Genomic DNA, 20,260 nt, shown 5'->3' with positions numbered 1-20,260 from the left:
TAATGAAAACTAATATTTTTTACTTAAATAATAATTTTTTCTTGATTCTTATAGAACTAGAGACCAATTTTATAAAATTGAACCAGAGACTTTCTCGAAATATTTTTTTTTTTGTATTTCTATTATATATAAATATTGGTTGACAGTTATTCAAGTGGATGCGTGTGTAATTTTTTTAAATTTTAATTTCAGACGTGAACTCCAGTTTCCAGCATATATGTGAGAGGCCACGTCTTAAAACAGAAATTCACATTGAATCAACACTAAAAGCTCGAACACTTGCAGAAAGAGGCGTCAACAATGGTACGAGAAAATTTTTGGAGTAAACAGATGACTGACTAAACAACCAACTTAAGCAAATATGGACGCCATTTGTCACAAAAATCACAACGATGAAATGCAATGGACAGTTCTGGATAGTTGAGTTAACCATCATAGTAAAATCTCGATCATGCTACAAACCAAACGCACAAAATAAATCATGACAGAAAACAAGACGCATCCATAAGATCTCTAGGGGTTCGTTTCAACGATCCTTGACCAACAAACGCCATTAACTTTCAGCAGTATATGTTGTTACGCATAGTTAAGCCGGAAGATGTCATTAAACACATAATAGCTGCCCTGAGATGTTGGCATCAAATGGAACATCTGCAAAACAAGCAAAGAAGGTGCCATTAATACAACTTGTGACATAAAATTTGTAGCATAACTGGTGTATAAGTAGAAAATACTGCATTCGAAAAACGTTTGGAGAACATCACCCTAAATAGAGTGATACAGGATAAAAATTTCTCTCTTTAAATAACACTTTTAACACCCAATTCGGCACATGAACATTCTCACCCCACTGTATAAACTATTCTATGATATAAGTATTAGGAAATATGGTGGACAAAAGCTCGACTCCGATGTTCACATTAGCAAATCAGTACCTTCCATTGCTCTGTTTTCTCAGAGTAGTCAATCAAAATCCTTCTCTGTTTTGATAATACAGAAAAGACTTTCAACACACCATCTACCATTCAAATGATTAAATTTGTCCCAAGATATCAACCAAACATCAACACGATGCTTATAACTAGAGGCATGCTAAATTTCATCAGCATAGTAAGTTACATGAGTTTCTTAAAGCTTGAGCAACACACACCTTATCAAACAAAGAAGCACCAATAATAATACATCCAAACTATACATCAGAAGAGAGTTTCATTACATTCATACGATTTGTACTTCACAACCTTGAATCATCAAAAAATTCACCATCAATACATGTTTGAGCATGCTAAAAAGTTGTGATGAGCATTCAATAACACAATTGAATATAATCCATCCCAGCACAATTGCTGAGAGCTTTCGTTCAATCTACCAAACCAGAAATCTATGGAAAAATAATGCACCATTCGACAAAAAAATTGGCACCCAACAGAACATATCCCATTAATAAACCAAAGTAAGGCAAAATCATGTTCCACGCTCCAATTAATTCCATCCATCAAAACCCAAAATCAATACCAAGACATGTGTACATCGAGAGGGAAACATCCGATACAAAACCAACATTCAATCAAAACCGAATAAGTCAAAAAGATTTTTTTTTTATAAATAAAAAAAACTTGCCTGGCTAAACTTGAGTTTATGCTGCTCCCCAGCGAGCTGCAGGTTACCGGAGACGAAAACAAGCATCCCGCCGGAGGGACCGGAAGGCTGACAATCGACGGTGGTGATCTGATGCTGGCACTGCTGGAAGGGCAAACTGGTAAGCTTGCTAACAATGTTTTGGGCACCCTGGAATTTCTGGCCCTCGAAAGTCAGCATCGACGCGTCTTGGTAAAGGCCCGCCAGCCCGGCCCTATTCGCGTCGAATGTAGTGTAGTAGTGTTCGACAAACGCCTTTGACAAGGTTTCCGGATCCATCGATTCACTTTACGAATACTCTCTTCCGGCGATCGGTTTTTGCTGCTGCTGCTGACGCCGCCGATAATCTCTGGCGAAGATATATATCCTGATTCGACGAGGGGTTTTTAAGCTAATCGTTGAGGGTAAAAGTGTCAATATATATTTTTTTTACCGTGTGCCGCGTTAATCTGCAACCCACGGTCCAATATGATTTTCAAATTGGGCCCGAAAGGCCCATAGGCAATAAGGAATATACTATATCGAGGAAATTGTTGCAAGAGAATTCACAAGATTCAACAATCATATGTAATTTTTATTCAACTCAATTTTGGGAAAAAATAGTATAAACACATATTTACAGATATTACCAATATATGATTATCCTTGTCAAAAAATATATATATACATATATATGATTATCAAATTGGGCCCAAAAAATCAACTAGGCGCAAAGATGCATGAATATACTATATCGAGGAAATATTTATATTCCTTGCAATATTTTATAGTTATTAACATTTGCTTTTATGCAATTCTCCAATCTATAAAATCGTTGTGTGAAAATAATAGAGAAGATCCATAATTCATCATATCTTAGTCCGGATTTTTTCCATACGTTAAAATGTAATACCTAAAAGCAATAAATAAGGTGTACCTTTAACGAAAATAAGATATATGTTTGCTTGTTGTTGGACCTCTAACTCGTCTCGATGTTGACTATTTGTGTGTATTATGTCGTGTATATTGTATCTGCCAATTGAAAACTACCTGTATTTATAAGATTTCTATCCTAAGTTAACCAGGATTCTAGTTCACCTCAGATTATAGATGCACTATGATATATCAAATATTAACCTATCAGATGATAACATATTCCGAAATATTATTACTGATATATCTAATCTTTTAATTGGTATATATTTACTATAAAATACATTAGAAAAAACACCACGATAATATCCAATAATACCAATATTCCAAGTGTGATATTATTTTTAAACAAGTGCGGATATATATAATTTCGATTAAACATATTTCGAAATATTATCACCGATAAATATAATCTTTTAATTGATATATATTTACTCTAAAATACATTAAAAAAAACACCACGATAATATCCAATAATACAAATATTCCAAGTGTGATATTATTTTTAAAAAAGTGTGGATATATACAACTTCGATTATTGTATGTCTACATAGATAACACGCAGTAAAACAATTTCAGATACTCAGTAATATAGAAAGTTTATTAGCCAAATATCTTACTATCTTATAAATATCTCCACCCTCTAGAATAACTACTTTTGGTCATAAATGTATGTAGACACAAATACCTTTGATATTTTAAAATAGTATACATTTTGAATTAAAAAATATAAACTTTACACATGCAACGTGAGTGCTCCAGTGACTAGTATATATAAAAAATAAAACACAAAATAACACGAGAATTTCATTCCTCCATATATTGCTCCCTCGCTCACCGTGCGGCGTTTAGTTTTGTACAAGCTAAATACAAAAAAAGATCTCAAATATCAAACTCCTTTATTCAACCCCAAAAAGCATGCATAATACACTTTGTACAAGCTATCTCTCTAATTTTGTTACATCGTGTTCACCTAAACTAATCAGTATAAAACAAAATCAAACTCCAAACCTGCAGACTTCACTGATAAAGAATGATTGTTGATCCATCTTTTGCAGGTAATAAAACTTTTCTTGACTGCAAAGAGGATAATAAATCATCACAGCTTTCATCTTACTATACACCGATCGACCCCGTCAAAGTCTTCCTCGGACCATATCTCGCTAAGAATCTTGATCTTTATATACATTCTCTAATAACCAAAGACAACAAATAAACAAAAGTTTTCCTGGAAAAAGAATAGACCAATGCTTGTGGTCAACACCGGATCAAAATTTTCCTTACTGACAACATAACATCATCATCTGGTTAAATGATAATTAATACTCACAATTGGGAAAAATGTACAGCCGAATCCACGATCAATGGTGCCTCAAAGAGCAGCTCTGATGCTTGTGTGTTATCGCAAGCATCAACGTGAACGTTTTTTAGGGATTCTCATCTGTCACCGTGTGAAAGAATCTTGAAACTTCTCGATACAGTTGCTCCGCCTCAAACGGTTTTGAGACGTAACCATCCATTCCACACTTCACACATTCTTCACTTGTAGCGTGGATGACATCTGCGGTCATGGCCAAGATGGGAACATGCCAGTTTGTGACATTTTGAGAAGCTTCAACCACAAGTTCTCCACTTTGGATTCTGTTGTTGAAGCTGGACTCAATGTCCCTAATTCTCTTGGTAGCTTCAAACCTGTGGGTCATCATAAAGATCTAAAAATTACTCCACCTAGCTCATTTTTAAGGCGCCATTTACTGTTGGCACTAGATTACGCTTTAACATAACTCAAAAGAATCGAGCGACTGGTGCCAAAAGCTATGACAAGTAAAAACAATAGATTTCAAAAATTTTCAATTATACAACAGTATAAACAGCAACACAGGACAGATTTAGGGTTAATTGCTACTATGAATGTCCTTAAAAAGTAGTGAATGTGAGTTATATGTGTCTGTATTGCAACTTTAAAATGACATCCTACAAAGGAAATGGATACTAAACAAGGAGCAGATAGAAACCATGAATGCAATAACAAATATGGTAAGCAACGATCTATTACACATTAATGGAGTGAAGATTACTTACCCATCCATTTCCGGCATTTGAATGTCCATGAAACATGCATCGATTTGATGGGGTGGAGTTAACAAGGAGATCGCCTCTTTCCCCCTTTCAGCATTAACTACATCAGCCCCATACTTCTTGAGAGCACCAGCTGCCACTCTTAGGTTCACCGGATTATCATCCACAACCAATATTTTTCGACCATGAAGGAGATTTCTAAGAGACAACATGTGAAGTTCTCCGTTGCGATGATTTCCTCGGTTCCCAACACCCATTGCCCGTTGTAAGGATGCAGCCAGCATACTTGCTCTCAAAGGTTTTGTGACAACAAATGGAGTTGGAACACCTGTAGTTGAAGAATTGGATCGGGAGGAACTCACAGAATTGGACAAAAGCAACATTCTAGGAATAACCGTCAAGTTCATCGTTCTCACACTGTTGGAAAATAGAGCCGACATGCCTGAATCGTCATCCCAGATTTCCTCTTCGATCAAAATCATGTTTAAGGTTTTCTTTCTTGAACTTAAGCTGGATAAACCAAGATTCAGATTTGGTATTATTTCAACTTGGATTCCGAGTCGCTCGACGTGATATTTGGAGACTTGAGCTCGCACAGGATTGGGATCCACTAGCAGAGCTCTCATCCCCTGGAATTCCGAGGAAATAGAGGCTGTTTCATTGTTCACTTGCTGGTTCATCTGGTCATTGAAACCGGAGCAGCCATTAGTAAAAACAGCTGTGAAAGTAAAGGTTGACCCTATCCGTGGCGAGCTAGCCAACCCAATTTCACCTTTCATTAGGTGGACCAAGCACTTGCTAATGCTTAAACCAATGCCAGTGCCACCATGTGTCCGAGTGATAGAAGGGCCAACTTGCATAAAGGGGTTAAATACTCGGGACTGAGCTTCCACAGGGATCCCATGACCCGTGTCCTCAACTGACACAATTATATGTACTTGGTCGGCAGAAGGTGATGATGCAGAAGAGGCGGGTGGTCCTTCTTGATTGAATATTTTAAAGTCAGACCAGCTTTGTCTTCTATCGACTACAGGCAACCCACTCAAAGTGCTGTCTGTCTCCACCTCCAATTCGGCCACTTCTTCAACAAGATGCACCGTCACAAATATGTGTCCTTTATCGGTGAACTGCAATTGGAGAAAGCATAGGTTGAAATGCACATTTATAAGGTGGGAAATTTCGAGTGACATGAACATGTATAAAACGCTTACTTTGATAGAGTTGCCAACCAAGTTTGTCACAATCTGACGAAATCTTCCAGGATCGCCTACAAGTGTGGCAGGGACCTTACTAGAGACATAAACTGCCAACTGTTTTGCAATTGTATAAAGAAAATGGATTAGAAAATAATGGGATTTAAACAGGTGCACCACAATAAAGGACGAAACATAGGAACAGGAAACCAAATGCATACCTCGACCTTTTTATCTTGAGATTTTCCAGAGAGCGATAAAACGCCGTCCAGAATACCCCTTAAATCAAAGCAAACTGCTTCAAGCTCGAGTTTACCAGATTCGATCTTTGCCTGGTCCAAGACCTCATTTATGAGTGAAACTAAAGCTTTTCCACTCTCTCGAGCAGTTCTAACATAATCTTGTTGAGTTTCATCTAACTCTGTATCCATAAGCATATGCAGCATTCCTGGGAAAGCAGGTTACACAATCACAATCAGAATACTTCAGATATGATTCAATGAATTGACCAAACAAAGAAAGAATAAGTGCACTCACCAAGAACACCGTTCATTGGGGTTCTGATTTCATGGGATACAGTAGCAAGAAACTGCATAAGAATAGAAATCATTCATATGCATGTGGACCACATTTAGACATGAGATATAAAGGGTTGTAAGAAACAAAGTTAAAAATCAGTACCTGTGACTTTGCAACATCAGCTGCCTCAGCCCGTTTTTTAAGCTCCATCATCTTATGATAATCATCCTCCACTTTTGCTATCCGATTCATAGTAGCATGGAATATGTGCCCCACAAGCGAAAAAATTATAAGTATGCCAACGGATGTACTTATTGCAACCCAGGGCCAAGGTGGCTTTTGTTTGAATCTGCATCGATTGATATCCTTTTAACTGATTTGCACTAAGAATGACCATAACCAAAAATAAATGCAATTCAGGGGCAGATAACTGGGTGGGGGGGTTGGTCACGGGGGAACCCTCCTCGGGATATTTTTTAATAAAACATTACGAGGAACTTTTCTAAAACTGCTAGCTTTGCCCCAGAAACCCATTCAGTTGCTACCCACATCCCAGTTACAATCCCACTTTCCTGAATTTCTGAATCGACCCATTGGCTTGTGAATTCTACAAAGAAACAAAGTAAAAAACTTGGGAAATCAGAGAAAAGTTACAAAGACACGAGGAGCTGTAATCACCTGCAATGCATCTCATGCTTTCTAAATGGATCTCCAAAGTTAAGACCACTGACATGATGCATCCCATCAGACGAGGCATTCGAACCATACATGCTGATAGGGTGTGAGAAATTAGTAGTATCGTACACATTTACTAGGGTAGTTTGCTTACTAGCAAGCTGCTGGAGCAGTTTTTCCACCAGCGATTCAATATCAAAGATACCACCGAGATACCTGATAGAAAAGGGAAAACATCAAGACGGGCTTCCCATTCAACATAATCTCTTTCAAGTAAAAAATAACCTGAACCAAAAGCTACTTCAAGACAATACAATCTGAAGTCAGATGGCATACCCAGCAATTGCTTGAATCCTTTCAGCAGAAGTTACACTTGGGGGGAGATCTCTTTTGTAGACAGCGAAAGTTAGTATTACTCCAAGGCGGTTTGTTTTGAGTAATCTAAATGGAGCAGTGAGAACACCTTTTCCAGATTCTCTTGCTCGTAACACGTTCTCACGATCTTCCTGTTAGCATATAAATATTAGTTGCAAGGTATTATTTCTTGTTAGTCTAACATCTCGATTGAGGCAGATAACATCATAAAAACTATAGGTGACATTTGATAACGTTACAGAGGGGGATAACGTCACAAAAAATAATTCCCACCATCTAATTCATGTCATGTCCATGGAATACTTCAACTTCCTTATAATAATATAGAACAGAGAAACCTTTCCCAGAAAAATAATGGTTCACTACAAATAATTTTACCTCTCCTGACAGCATATCAACAGAGATTACATGAGCAACAGTATCTTGTGCGAAGATCACAGGGACATATTCCTCCTGCACAGGTGACGGCTCAAGGTCCGCCGGATCATACTCATCTTCATGTACCGGGGTCTGTACCACTTTATCCATCCTCTTAATAGTCCAACCTTGTAGTTTCTCAAATTCTTCTCTTTCAGAGTGGAGCACCCTCACAGCATATGCAACTCCACTGGTAAGAGGTCTCTCAAACGCTGTTCTTTCAGTGTACCTCTCGAATGTTCTCTGCAAGGTTTTGGAGTCAACAATGTGCTTTAAGGCAACAGAGATTTAAAAATTAAGTACACGAATCTTGCTCTACATGCAAAACATGTCAAACAAAGAAATTTTACGTAGTATCCTTCTCACAATCTTACTAACCATTTCCTTTGACAGAATAGAATACATGAACATGAGAAAACTCGTGAATCTTATGGAATTTAACAGAATAATAATTCCACATTTGATAACAGTGTACAAGATATGCGGATCCAAACCTCCATAAATTTTGCAAACATTTTTCTTGATCAGCCACTAAATTAATCCACACAAGAGAACAAGGTCAGACAACTCATTTTATTAACATCTATTTCTGACTCTTTCTGGAATGTTTATAAATATCACAGAAGATCATCACACGGGCCTTAGTCCCCGACCACTTGGTCAAGCTTTTAGAAACACTAATATATAAGAAAATTCAAGGTTTACCTGATCGATGGCAGACGGGTTTTTGTCATGATGAAAAATCGAAATCATAACAGACATTGCCTGTATATGATTCATGCTAACATTAAACTGATCTTGCAACATCCTAGCCCTCTCATCACACATACTGGCAAGAGTCTCTTTCCTTTTCTCCGCAGCTTGGAAGTTCATATACCAAAACACCGAAAAAGATGTCATAATCCCAGCTACTATCCATGCTACCAAAAGCCGCCTCCACCAATTCTTCCTCACTTTCCGGGACCCAATAAACTGTGAATAATGATGGTGGATCTTACACCCACAGTCTGAAATAAGCCCCCATAATTTCATCCATATTTGCCCCCTATCACCAAGAAAACCAGCCTTTGTGGTCATAATTCCTCCATTACTAAACCAATTTAGAGAAATTAGAGATAGAAACCAACAGCATAGCAACAAAAGAAGATGGCCCACCTTCAAGCCAAATCCAATAACATGGAATAAATTCATCTAACACTGTGAATAAGTAGCTTCCTCAAACAGTGCCAAATTGAGTCACCATCTTAATTTCTTTAAATCTTTGTTAAACCTCGCTTCTAATCCCTCATCGAATCTGCAGAAGATGTCTCGGTAGAACTCCAACATAAAAAACTTCCACTCTTCAATTCAAAACATCCAACCTCCTCCAAAATCAGTGAAACAGAATGACTGATAAGAAGTTCCGCGGATGATGCTATCTTATCCACCAAAATTGCGTTAAACTAGCAGCTCAAAGACCAGGTCTTGAGGAAGATAAGAAAATTCCCAAACACCCCACCAGACAAAGAATCAAGGAATACCCAAGATTCCAACTTTCCGAAGTACAAAACAGAATTTTAATTTCTATCCCTTCAGCTACCAACCCAAAACCTCACCCTGTGAGATGCTCCAAAACAAACCAAGCAAAGATTCTCTAGAAATAGCAGTTATATCATGAACACGCATGGAAGTATATCTTAGCAAGGACAACAAAACCCCCCCTCCAACAAAGAATCTGACAGCAAAAAATCTTGTTTCTAAGATGGTCTCCTTAAAATCTTGAAAAAAAATATAACTAATCGAACAAGTAGGATTACGGAGGGTTTTTTTAGTTTTGACTCTCAAATGAACCAACTTTTGGAGTTCTAGACAACAGCTGAGGCAAATAATTTGTTTGAGAGATTAATGATTGCTGCAGTAAATAATGTTCCCACTACGAGAAAAGAAAGAGTAGAAAAGGCAGCTAATGAGAAAAAAAAAATGATTCATATGGTCACTGTGCTACAAGAATCTTGAAAGCAAGATGAGGGTGGTGGTAGAAATGTCCGCTAGCAAAGGTCCATTATCTCTATCGGCATTTCATCCCATCCATCCAACCCAGAGAAAATAAATCCAAGAAAGATCATTTTTTTAATACTTTATTATAATATTGAATCGAATGCAAGAATAAACTAGTACAAAGAACGGGGTAACAATGAAATTTTTTTTAAAAACAAAATGAAAGAGGGCAGAAAAGGTATATTTCCACTCACCTAGAATAAAAAAGAAAAATCAGTGCTTTTGCCAACTTTATTTTGTGTTCACATCCACTAGACAAGCCCTACACGCCAAGAAGTTAACTCAATTGTCCTTTGTATGCATCTGCCATCAAAATGTTCAATGTCATCACTAGCCTTCTCATACATACACACACACACAATAATCAATATCAATATATCATATCATAGGTGGCCATAGTTATTTTTATTTATTGCTCCATATTTTTTTAATCCAAATAAAAACTTATTCTCTGTGTTCTTTCTCATTTAATTTTGGAGTGCAACTGGAGTGCCTATCTGCAAGCTGGAAATGGGAGGATAAAGAAATAAAGCATGAAAAGAAAAGTTGGATGGAAACTGAGGAGGCCCCATGATGGGTACCTTCAAGGTGTTATTATGTTTTGCTTTGCGCCCCTTATTTGGAATCTTAAGTGCTGTTTAGCTAGAGGATTCCAGCACTTAATTAATTTAATTTAATTAATCATTTTTAATCCACTTAATCGATAATATTCTTTCTTGTATGTAAAAATAATAAGCATCCAAATATCTTTGTTAGAAAAATTGTTACTTTTCCAATTTTTTTTTTTTTTTTACATTTTACACAAATTAAACTCAAACATCACTCATCCGCAAATCCCTCCTAAGTCTTGACAATTTTCAGTGTAGAATTGAACGCGTGATCTTAGCTATGATGTTAATTATATGATCGAAAAGTAAGAAGCTTAAAAATAAAAATTACAAGTTAAATTTTTAGAAGAAATTGGTATTTGGATAAAATGTCAAAACAATGCCTTGAACCATGTTACAATTCATTATTATTTTATCATTGACATAATGTATGGTAGGAAAATTGGGCAATTATGGAGTTTTACCATGGAGACATGCCATCTTCTAGTAAAAAAATATACTTCAAATTTGGAACCTTTTGGCAATACAAATTGACTTTTATGGTGCAGGGCATGGTTGTACCCAACAAACCTATTCTATGATTGGTATAGCCTTTGTCCTCTTCATTATTATTATATTATTACTGTTATTTTAATAACAAAAAAGAAACAAAGAAAGAAAGCAACTTATTCACAAAAAAGACAAAACAACTGAGGTTACCCCATGTAAGAAAGTTGACAATTGATAGGCCCGTATTAAATTTAGATTATACCAGCGGGTCACATTACAAATAAATAATGGGTAAATTTGTCGTAGAAATTGCGCCATGTTTCCAATTTTTTTCTTTTTTAAATTAAATTAAAATGTATACTTTTTCAGAACCTAACATTTCCAATTCTTTCTTCATTTTTCTCTATTAAATATAAGAAAACTGTCGCAGAATCTTTTTAGTTTAATAAAGTAAAATTTCGTGGCGAAATTTGATGAAGATTTTCAGAAAAAAAAAAATGTAAAAAGTTGGCCTTTTTTACTGAATTACTTGTAAAGAGGTTATTAGGCCATCACCACACCCACTCTCTTTAATTTGGAGTTACGGGCTTTGAAAGCGATGGGCACTACTTATTTGGGCTGGACCAATGTTAAGATGCCTCTAAACCATTATGGGCTTTTTTTGACACGTGTTTGGATTATTTAGGAAAGGGATCATTTTTGGAGCATCTCGTTGCCACGTGGGGAATGATATAGTTTTTCTGCATTATTTATCACTTTTCTTATATTAACAATTTATTTCTCAAAAAAGAAAAATGGTAGGATTCTACTGATAAACATGGATGAGTTGACTCGTGGCAGGTTCAGTAAATTAACACGATGGAGAATAATTAGAAAAACAGAAGAGATTGTTTTCATCAAGTTGAAGGGATGTCCTTATTATTATTTTAATATATATATATATATATATATATATATATGTGTGTGTGTGTGTGTGTGTGCGTGTGTGTGCGAAAAGAATTTATTTAGGACATGTTATTATTGTTATTGGTTTACTAAAGAGAGGAAATTAAGTAATTAAAGTGGTATAAGATCTTCGTGAAACGGTCTCACGACTTAATTTTATGATATGTATTTCTTATTCAATATAATTTATAAAAATATATTATTTTTTATATTAAAAATATTATTTTTAATTATAAATCGACTCATATCATATGTTTAGATCTATAAGACCATCGTACGAACACATCGTCTTAAAGTAAATGGTACATATTTTATATAATAAAAGCCGGTCATATTATGTTTTCATGTAGGGTTTCAATGTCACCGGTAGGTGGTAGCAGCCTTTTATGGCAAATGAACTGAAATATCAAGGCTAGCTGCAGATCCAGGAATAACTCCTTTCCTCTTTTCAAAATAATAATAATAATAATAATTCCTTTCCTTATAATATTATTATTATTATTATTTTCGTCAAAAATAATAATAATAATAATAATAATAAAATAATATTGATGATTAGCAAGTCATACCCAAATTGTGTGTGTGTTCGCTAGTTCAAATTGATTAATATAAAAAAAATAGTATACAAGTGTTGATCAACTTATATAAAATGGTTAAAGGGATTGATATTTTAGTTTGGAAAAGCAAATGGTTAAATTTGCGTGTGTCATGTTAGGCATAGGACAATGCAAATAAATTGAAGATTAAGACATTGCACCTGACCCTTAATTTCAAAGCTTGACAAAAACCCTTAAAGTACGAAAAATGTTTAATTATGTCTGAATTCAAATAATTCTTACTTATTCAATTATCCCCTTATTTTTTATTTTTTTTTTTGCAGGTCATGCTAATACCCCCTATCGCCGGCAATATGTTTCATTCAAAGCACAGCCTTCATTGTGGAAAAATATCCCAATCGGAATTTTATTATTAATTAATGAAGGAAAGGAAAGGAAAGGAAAGGAAATGAATTGTCAAAAGGATAATTGCATTATATATATATATATATATATTCTACCAGTCTGACACAACCTAGCTAGCAGTTAGGCCAACATATAGCATGTTTTTTTTTATATAGAAAATTTGACTAATTAAGTGAAATAATACTTCAAAAAACCATTTGGTGTAAACATAACATTTTTATTTTTATTTCTTTGTTAATTTATTAACTCATATGGTCGGCAACGAGCCTGGTCTGCGAATGCTTTTTAGAAATCAAGGATTTAATTAAGTTGAACAAGTAAATAATTCGATGTGGTTTGTTGTGTATATATGTTTTTGTATCAGAATAAATCAAATCACAAGATCGGCTAAGATTGCTCTAATAGTAATTGAATGCCAACGAGATTCATGTATATCAAAGGATACTTTAAGAGGATGAAATCAAACTTATGCTGCAATCACATGAATATAATATCGAAAACTTGATTTTTAAGAGAGTATAAAAGGTCGTTCGAGTACTTTGTCGATATCCAAACCAAACCGCGCGATGTGATACAGAAGCTCCTTGAAGACCTGGGAACTTTACTCCATTGATTGGGTGGTGTTGCACGAAAATCACTTGACTCTCTTACTACACAAAGTGTTTGTGTAATCGTGTGTCTGTATAGATTTATTACAAGTAATTGGAAATTTATCATGTTTACAAGTTAGATTGAGCCTTGCATACATGTATCACATGATTCACTATGTGATATATCTAAATCCATTAAAGGTCATTATGAGGATCAATTGGCTGCATTTTATACCAATAGTACTGGAGTGGAGTATTGTGCTATATATATATTCCAGATTTTGTTTAATTAGAAATGATTTTTCTAAGACATAAATTGGATGGAATTTGTCAACAAGGATCGAAATTTCCAAAGGCGATCACGATTCACGCCTCCAGAAATTCTTGCAAGTCATCATGCGGAGACTCGAATTTTCCCAGCTCAAGAAACCGAAACACCTTGAATGAACAAGGTTTGAACGAAAGTCATGTCTTTGATTTGTTGAGGTAATCAAAAGGTGTTTAATATCGTACCGATGACTTATGTTTAATTCACCTGACACAAAATTTTTAAGTTTATGACGAATCGAGATTAATTTATTTAACAAAATTTTCCCCAAACTCAAAAGAAATAAAAGGTGTTTATGAGAGAGACCGGGAAGTGCATTTTCTTGTTGCAACCACTTTCTGTTTATCCTAATTCCTACATCACACTTGAACTGCCGGCTGCTTTATTTCTTGTTCATTTATTTTTGGAAATAAAGATCTATAGTTTGTTATGTTTTACTACTTTTAATTTACATATGCGAATTAAGACAAAAACTCATATGAGACGGTTTCGATAGTCATTTTTTTGAGACGAGTCTCTTATATGAGTTATCCATTAAAAAATATTACATTTTATGCCAAAAATATTATTTATTATTAAATATGGGTAATGTTGACCCGTCTCACGAATAGATCGTCTCACAGGAGTGTTACTCGCAAGTTAATTAGGAGTTTATTGCGTTTTTTATTTATAATTTTTTGTTGAATAAATTATAATTCCACGGTTTCTTTACGTTGCATAAATCACATGATGAGAAATCTATAATCAAATACTTATTCTTTTTTCTTTTTTAGAAACTTTAAGACACACATACAGGGGTGATCACGGTGCGGTTTTGCAGTTATTTATTTATTTTAAAAATATTTAAACCGAATTGCTCTTTGCGGTTCGGTTATATTTTATTTTTTTATTTGAGGTTTTACATATAAAATTGGTTTCGCGGTTTTAAACGGTTGCAGTCGGTTTGCGGTTTTTTATGATAAATAGAATGAAAAAAAGCTAAAATTATTTAAAATAATAATAGAAAAAAATAATAAATAACCTATTTAAAGATAATATAACCATAAATAGCTAGTACAATACATAATTAGATAAAATAGATTAAAAAAAAGCATCAAAATTGATAAATATAATGCTCTAAGTTTCATTTTTAGTCATGATTAAATTAACTTTGAAGAATATTTGTTGTGTTAAGAAAGAAAGAAGATAAAATATTGAAAGAATGTTGCAAGAGAAAGTGACGGAGTGCAAGTTAGAAATATATTAAGGTACCGTTAATAACATTATTTAAAACAACTATATAAGGCAAGGCGATGCGGGTGGTTTTGGGTAAAAAAAAAAAAAATTAACCGCACCGTGGAGGCGGTGCGGTTTCATATTTTTTTTTAAAAACTGCGGTTATTTATAAAAAATAAAAAATGTGATATGGTCGGTTCGGGCGGTTATTGAAAAATTTTGATCACCCCTACACACACTCTTTTTGAACCCACTCGAACCGGGTCGGAATCCAAATTTTCATTATTTGATTCAATCCGATCATACAACAATTGAAAAGAAATCCATAGACATGAAACAAACACGTCCAACTATTAACTAAATACTTAATCAAATAAATATCAATAAAAATAATCACAAAAATTCATGTAAAACTATCTCATGATTAATTTTGTGAAATTGATATTTTACTCGATCCGATACATGAAAACATATCATTTTCTATGTCAAAAATATTATTTTTCACTTTATAAGTAAATCAGATCGCCCCACAGGGCCGTCTCCAGAAATTTAGAGGCCCTAGGCTAATAGTTAAGAAAAAGTTTTAAAAAAAATTTATTAAATAAAAATAAGGATAATTGCATATGCTATATATGGGAAATATCGAGATTGCTAAAACCCCCTATGAAAAAAAATGATCTATTAGCTCCTTTTTTTTTAATCTTGAGCACATACGTCTCCATGTTTTAAAATTTTGAGCACAAAGCCCATTGTCCGTACGTGTTTTCAGGAGTATTTGTGCTCAAAATTAGAAAATACAAGGGGTTAATAGTCATAGAGAGTTTCAGCAATCTTATGATTTTACAGTGGTAGTGTAAGCAATTATCCTATAAAAATATTACATACGGGTTAATAATTAATAATGAACATAATAATCATCCATATCTAATTCGTGTTTTTTGTTGCACCAAATTGTCTACTAAATCATCATAATTAAGTTTAGCTATTATTAGGGGTGGGTTTTCGGTATACCGTATAAAAAATATTTGAAAGAGTTGATGCCCCGCTAGCCAAGTTGTGGCTAAGGGTTTTGAGAGTCTCTTATGTAAACAATCTTTGTTTAATATAATTTACATTCATTAATGACATTTTCTTTATCTTTCTTTATAATGTTATATTGTGATATACTATTATTGTTTTGATAAAGACCTTAAATATACTATAGTGTAAGTAAGATGAGATAGTGAATAAAGAGAGATCACTATCATGAAACACATTTTATAGTCACTGTATATTATAAACAGTTCCTAGTCAATTGAGCCGTCCGCAAATAAGGATAAGGATCGCTCGAGATCGAGACTAGCATTTGCGATGCCAAGTACTACGTTTCATTGGTATGGAACATAGAGATGTTCAAAGCATGCAAATGGATATTCATATGATGAATGATCGAACTACCCTATTCGAACTTTCCAAGTGGTTATCATTAATTGAGTGGATAAGTCCGCGGTTTTGGTTGTACACCATTAGTCCTTATTACTTGAAACATCATGGAGACTCTATATGCTAGTATTGTACTTTGACTCGTTTACCGACTCTATGAGGGTCATCAGGTGTCAGGATTGGGTACAGTTACGACACATATAGGAGTCGATGCTTTGTTGTCAAGGATTCACCACACGCTTGCGAGTGTGGATATCCTATGCAATCTGAGGAGATATTAGTGTGACAAATCTTTGGCCAGAGTACTCGATGTGATTTAGGTTACTTGGTTTTCTAGTAGCACATGCGATGTCACTATTTGATCTTCAAAATGCATAGTTATCGAATCTCGAACAACTCTCGATGTACCAATGGTTGTTGATTCGATCTGGATATATGGATGAAGGGACCGTACTGTACGCTAACCAAAACCTACTGGTTCTTGCAGGCACTATCAGTGATACCTAGGGAATCATGGGGCGATGTTGCTAGTCGCTCTTACCATGATTCGATGGGTAAGTCGGAAATAGTTGTTCCGAGTCACAAGGAGTTGTGAGCCCACAGCTAGCTGTATCCCTGAACTATTGAGGGTCACACAAGTAATGGATTACTAATCCTCGTTGAGATAGTTAAATTTAAAGAGTTAAATTTAATGAAAGAGAAGTTGGACTTCTTAATTAAAGGGAGTGGAATTTCCTAAAATGACATAGGGGTGGGCATTTTTGGAAATCACTGAATTCGGATTCAGAAAAATTATCTTGACTTTAAAAGGTGCAAAAATGGTTTCTGTGCACATTGGTGAAATCAGTTTATCAATCGGAGTCATGATGAATTTTATATTAATTTCTATAATAACAGGCTTGGCTTGTTGGGCTTAAGTTATGGATTATGGGCCCAAAGAAGTTAGTGTCCTAATAGACATATAACTTAATCCAGTCTATAAATTATAAATACATGATAAGCAATTTTCGAAAATCACAAGTTATTCCAAGCTTGATTTTTCGAAAATTACACAAAATAGAAAAAGGATTTTTCGAAAATCCACTCTCCCTTTTTTGAGAGAATTCAGTCTGTGATTTTTATGAAAAATTACATTCTGAATTGACAGATCAAATCTGTTTAATCTCTTCGATAAACATTTGATTGATTTCTAGTGCAATCAATCAGAGGGTTTTAGTTTTCTGTTCGTGGACCTAATTCCGGAGATTGATCGAGCAAGTCATCAGTTCCTGGGATTTACAACAAGAGCAGATTTAATCTGTTGGAGTCCATAATCAAGTCATAGCTTGAACAGGTAAAATATTAATTGTTATTATTATTTTACTTGCATAATTTAATCGTTAGGATTTGATACCCATGATATGGAATCGTTCCAAATAAAAATTATTAAACTTTCGCTGCACCGGGTATCAGATCTATGATCTGAAAATGTGTTCCAACAGTGGCGTCAGAGACAGGTTGCTCTCAGATCAAACGATTAAAATTAATCGATTGTACAAAATTTTTAGCCTCGGATTTTGAAACAAAACCAAATTTTAAATTAAATTTTTTTTTTGAAGGGCAACACGGGCAGCGATTGTCGCTGCCCAGCTCCACGTGGGCAGCCCTGTACCACATGGAGGCGGGGCTGCCAGAGAACGTCCCAGGCAGCCCGGAAAATTAAATTTTGATTTATAATTAGAATTTTAATTTTTTGAAATTTTAATTTTTGGTCCGATCGAAAATTGTTTTTGATTGGTCCACGAGGCATCGGGTCAAATTGTTTGAGTCCGAAATTTTTAAAATTGATTTTTGGATAAATTTGAATTTTAAAAAAATTTATAAATTTTATCCGTTAAATTAAATTTTATAAAATTAATTATTTTGGTACAATTGATGATAAGATATGATCTTATGTATATATTAGATAAAATTTGATTTTATCTTTTAATTATGTTGTCATTGCATGTTATCCAATGATTTAATTATTGAACTAAATATTGGATAAAGGATGATCGATTGCCATGACCAATTTTGTAGGTGTATGTTAGGAAATTTACATTTGGTTTTTGTTATTGTTGTTGAGTTTTATTAATGGGCTTGGTTTATGGCCCAATTTGATTTGTCATTTGTAATAAAAAATGGGTCTGGTTTATGGCCCGTTCCCACCCTTAAATATGTATCCCCTACTTGTCATCGAAATTTATTGTAAATTTATTAGACTTAGTGGGAGATAAAGATTTGAAAACAAAGGTGGGCCCATCAGACAATAAAGACCGAATAAATATAAATTGGAAGCTCAATGTAATAGGATTGCATTGCATACTTGCATATCACCTAGGATTGGACTTAGACTCGTGATTGGCAACCATGGGTCGATTAGTTTTGGGGTAGATCATCCTAAATATAATATATGATATTATTGTTGTATGCATGTTTAGACTAAATTGCATGAATCCCGCAAGCATACAAATATGATAAGATGAGACAATTTTTCAAAATTAAAAATCCCTCATTTTAAATATGATTTAAAATTGATATCAAGATAAACAAAAGAGAATTTAAATATTATTTAAATATTCCTACCTTCCATCAACGATCAATGTATGAGATGCTACCCGCGGGCACGGTCCGGCTCATATTATTGGGGGGGGCCGTTCGTCGGAAAGTTGTACATTGGATCGACACATGTTGTAAGTTGGGTGGAACTCTCATGGGATTGGCTCATATTATTGGGGATCCACATGGCGACCGTCCATCACAACTTAATATTGATGGGTCATCTTGACATATCACAATAAACAGCGTCATATTATTGGGCTCTTATTGAACATGAGGTAAAAAACATGGGAATTGCTTTGGAAGCAATTGGGCTCTACCTTTTGAAAATTATGGTTGGCTGATATTATTCGGGACTATGATTTGTCAATTGGACTCCATGTTCCCACTAAGAAAATCGGTTTCTCGTTTTCACTAGAGGGTAGTGAAATCGTTAAAATAGTGGGAGTGAAATTCATAAAATTAAATCTCGCCATATTTTATGTCTTAGTAAATTAATTAAGCAATCACTGATTATTGTCTGTTTCTTTTCAGTATTTCATTACAATGAATTCACGCAATCCACTATTTTCAATTCTCGAACAAAACAAACTGACTGGCGCAAACTATACGGAATGGTTCCGTAAGTTAAGGATTGTTCTTAGTTCGGAAAAGGTTTTCTACGTGTTAGAAAAGCCTCCTCCGAAAGAAGCCCCGGCTGATGTGAGTCCGGAAGAATTGGCCAAACTTGACAAATGGTGGGACCATGATATCAAGGCCAAATGTTACATGCAGGCTTCGATGTCTGATGAACTTCAGAGGCGATTTGAGAATGCAGTGAATGCTGCTGACATTCACGATACTCTCAAGGAACTTTTTGGAGCTCATTCAAGATCGAAGAGGTATGCCACCGTCAAAGAGCTCATGACATGCCGCATGCGAGATGGGACTTCGGTCCGTGAGCATGGGGTACACATGATTGGACTCATTGAAAAGTTGGTAACACTCGATTTGACATTGGAGCATGAACTGAACGCGGACTTGTTACTTCTTTCTCTTCCTTTGTCGTTTGACGGCTTTGTGATGAACTTCAATATGAACAAGATAGAGGCCATCCTTGAAGAGATGGTCAATATGCTTGTGACTTATGAGGCCATATTAAATAAGGATAAACCGGTACTCTTGGTTGGTTCCTCTTTTAACTCTAAGAAAGGGCCAAGTGGAAAGGGTAAGAAACGTTCTGCCTCACCCAAGAAAATTGTACCAAAGAAAAAGATCAAAACAAAGGCTTCAAACGTGA

At 34.9% G+C, this 20,260-nt stretch overlaps 2 protein-coding genes across 5 annotated transcripts; both read right to left on the bottom strand.

The window, feature by feature from the left end:
• Window positions 1-232: 232 nt before the first annotated feature.
• On the bottom strand, window positions 233-2,004 carry LOC140871720 (nuclear transport factor 2B). The gene is made up of 2 exons (XM_073274386.1): window positions 1,621-2,004; window positions 233-651 (listed from the first exon to the last, which is right to left on the bottom strand). Exons 1-2 carry the CDS (start codon window positions 1,915-1,917, stop codon window positions 577-579), a joined length of 372 nt encoding a protein of 123 aa, XP_073130487.1. The 5' UTR covers window positions 1,918-2,004; the 3' UTR covers window positions 233-576.
• A 1,337-nt stretch (window positions 2,005-3,341) lies between these two features.
• LOC140871337 (histidine kinase 3) lies at window positions 3,342-10,110 on the bottom strand. Of its 4 annotated transcripts, XR_012147677.1 has the most exons (12): window positions 8,964-10,108; window positions 8,514-8,853; window positions 7,770-8,051; window positions 7,353-7,522; window positions 7,020-7,232; window positions 6,504-6,690; window positions 6,360-6,411; window positions 6,044-6,270; window positions 5,841-5,939; window positions 4,633-5,756; window positions 3,881-4,242; window positions 3,342-3,778 (listed from the first exon to the last, which is right to left on the bottom strand). XR_012147677.1 is itself a non-coding variant. In XM_073273804.1 (10 exons), exons 1-10 carry the CDS (start codon window positions 8,997-8,999, stop codon window positions 3,978-3,980), a joined length of 3,105 nt encoding a protein of 1,034 aa, XP_073129905.1. In that variant the 5' UTR covers window positions 9,000-10,110; the 3' UTR covers window positions 3,342-3,977. The 4 variants fall into 4 exon arrangements, 1 of the variants encoding a protein (XP_073129905.1); XR_012147676.1 differs by having other exon boundaries at window positions 3,342-3,742; window positions 8,514-10,110; XR_012147675.1 differs by having other exon boundaries at window positions 8,514-10,109.
• Window positions 10,111-20,260: the final 10,150 nt, after the last annotated feature.

The sequence above is a fragment of the Henckelia pumila genome, unplaced genomic scaffold, assembly GCF_033568475.1.
Source record: "Henckelia pumila isolate YLH828 unplaced genomic scaffold, ASM3356847v2 CTG_461:::fragment_3, whole genome shotgun sequence".
NCBI lineage: Eukaryota > Viridiplantae > Streptophyta > Magnoliopsida > Lamiales > Gesneriaceae > Henckelia > Henckelia pumila.
Note: the sequence above shows the minus strand (reverse complement) of the source record. Positions and strands in the feature narration are given on the sequence as shown.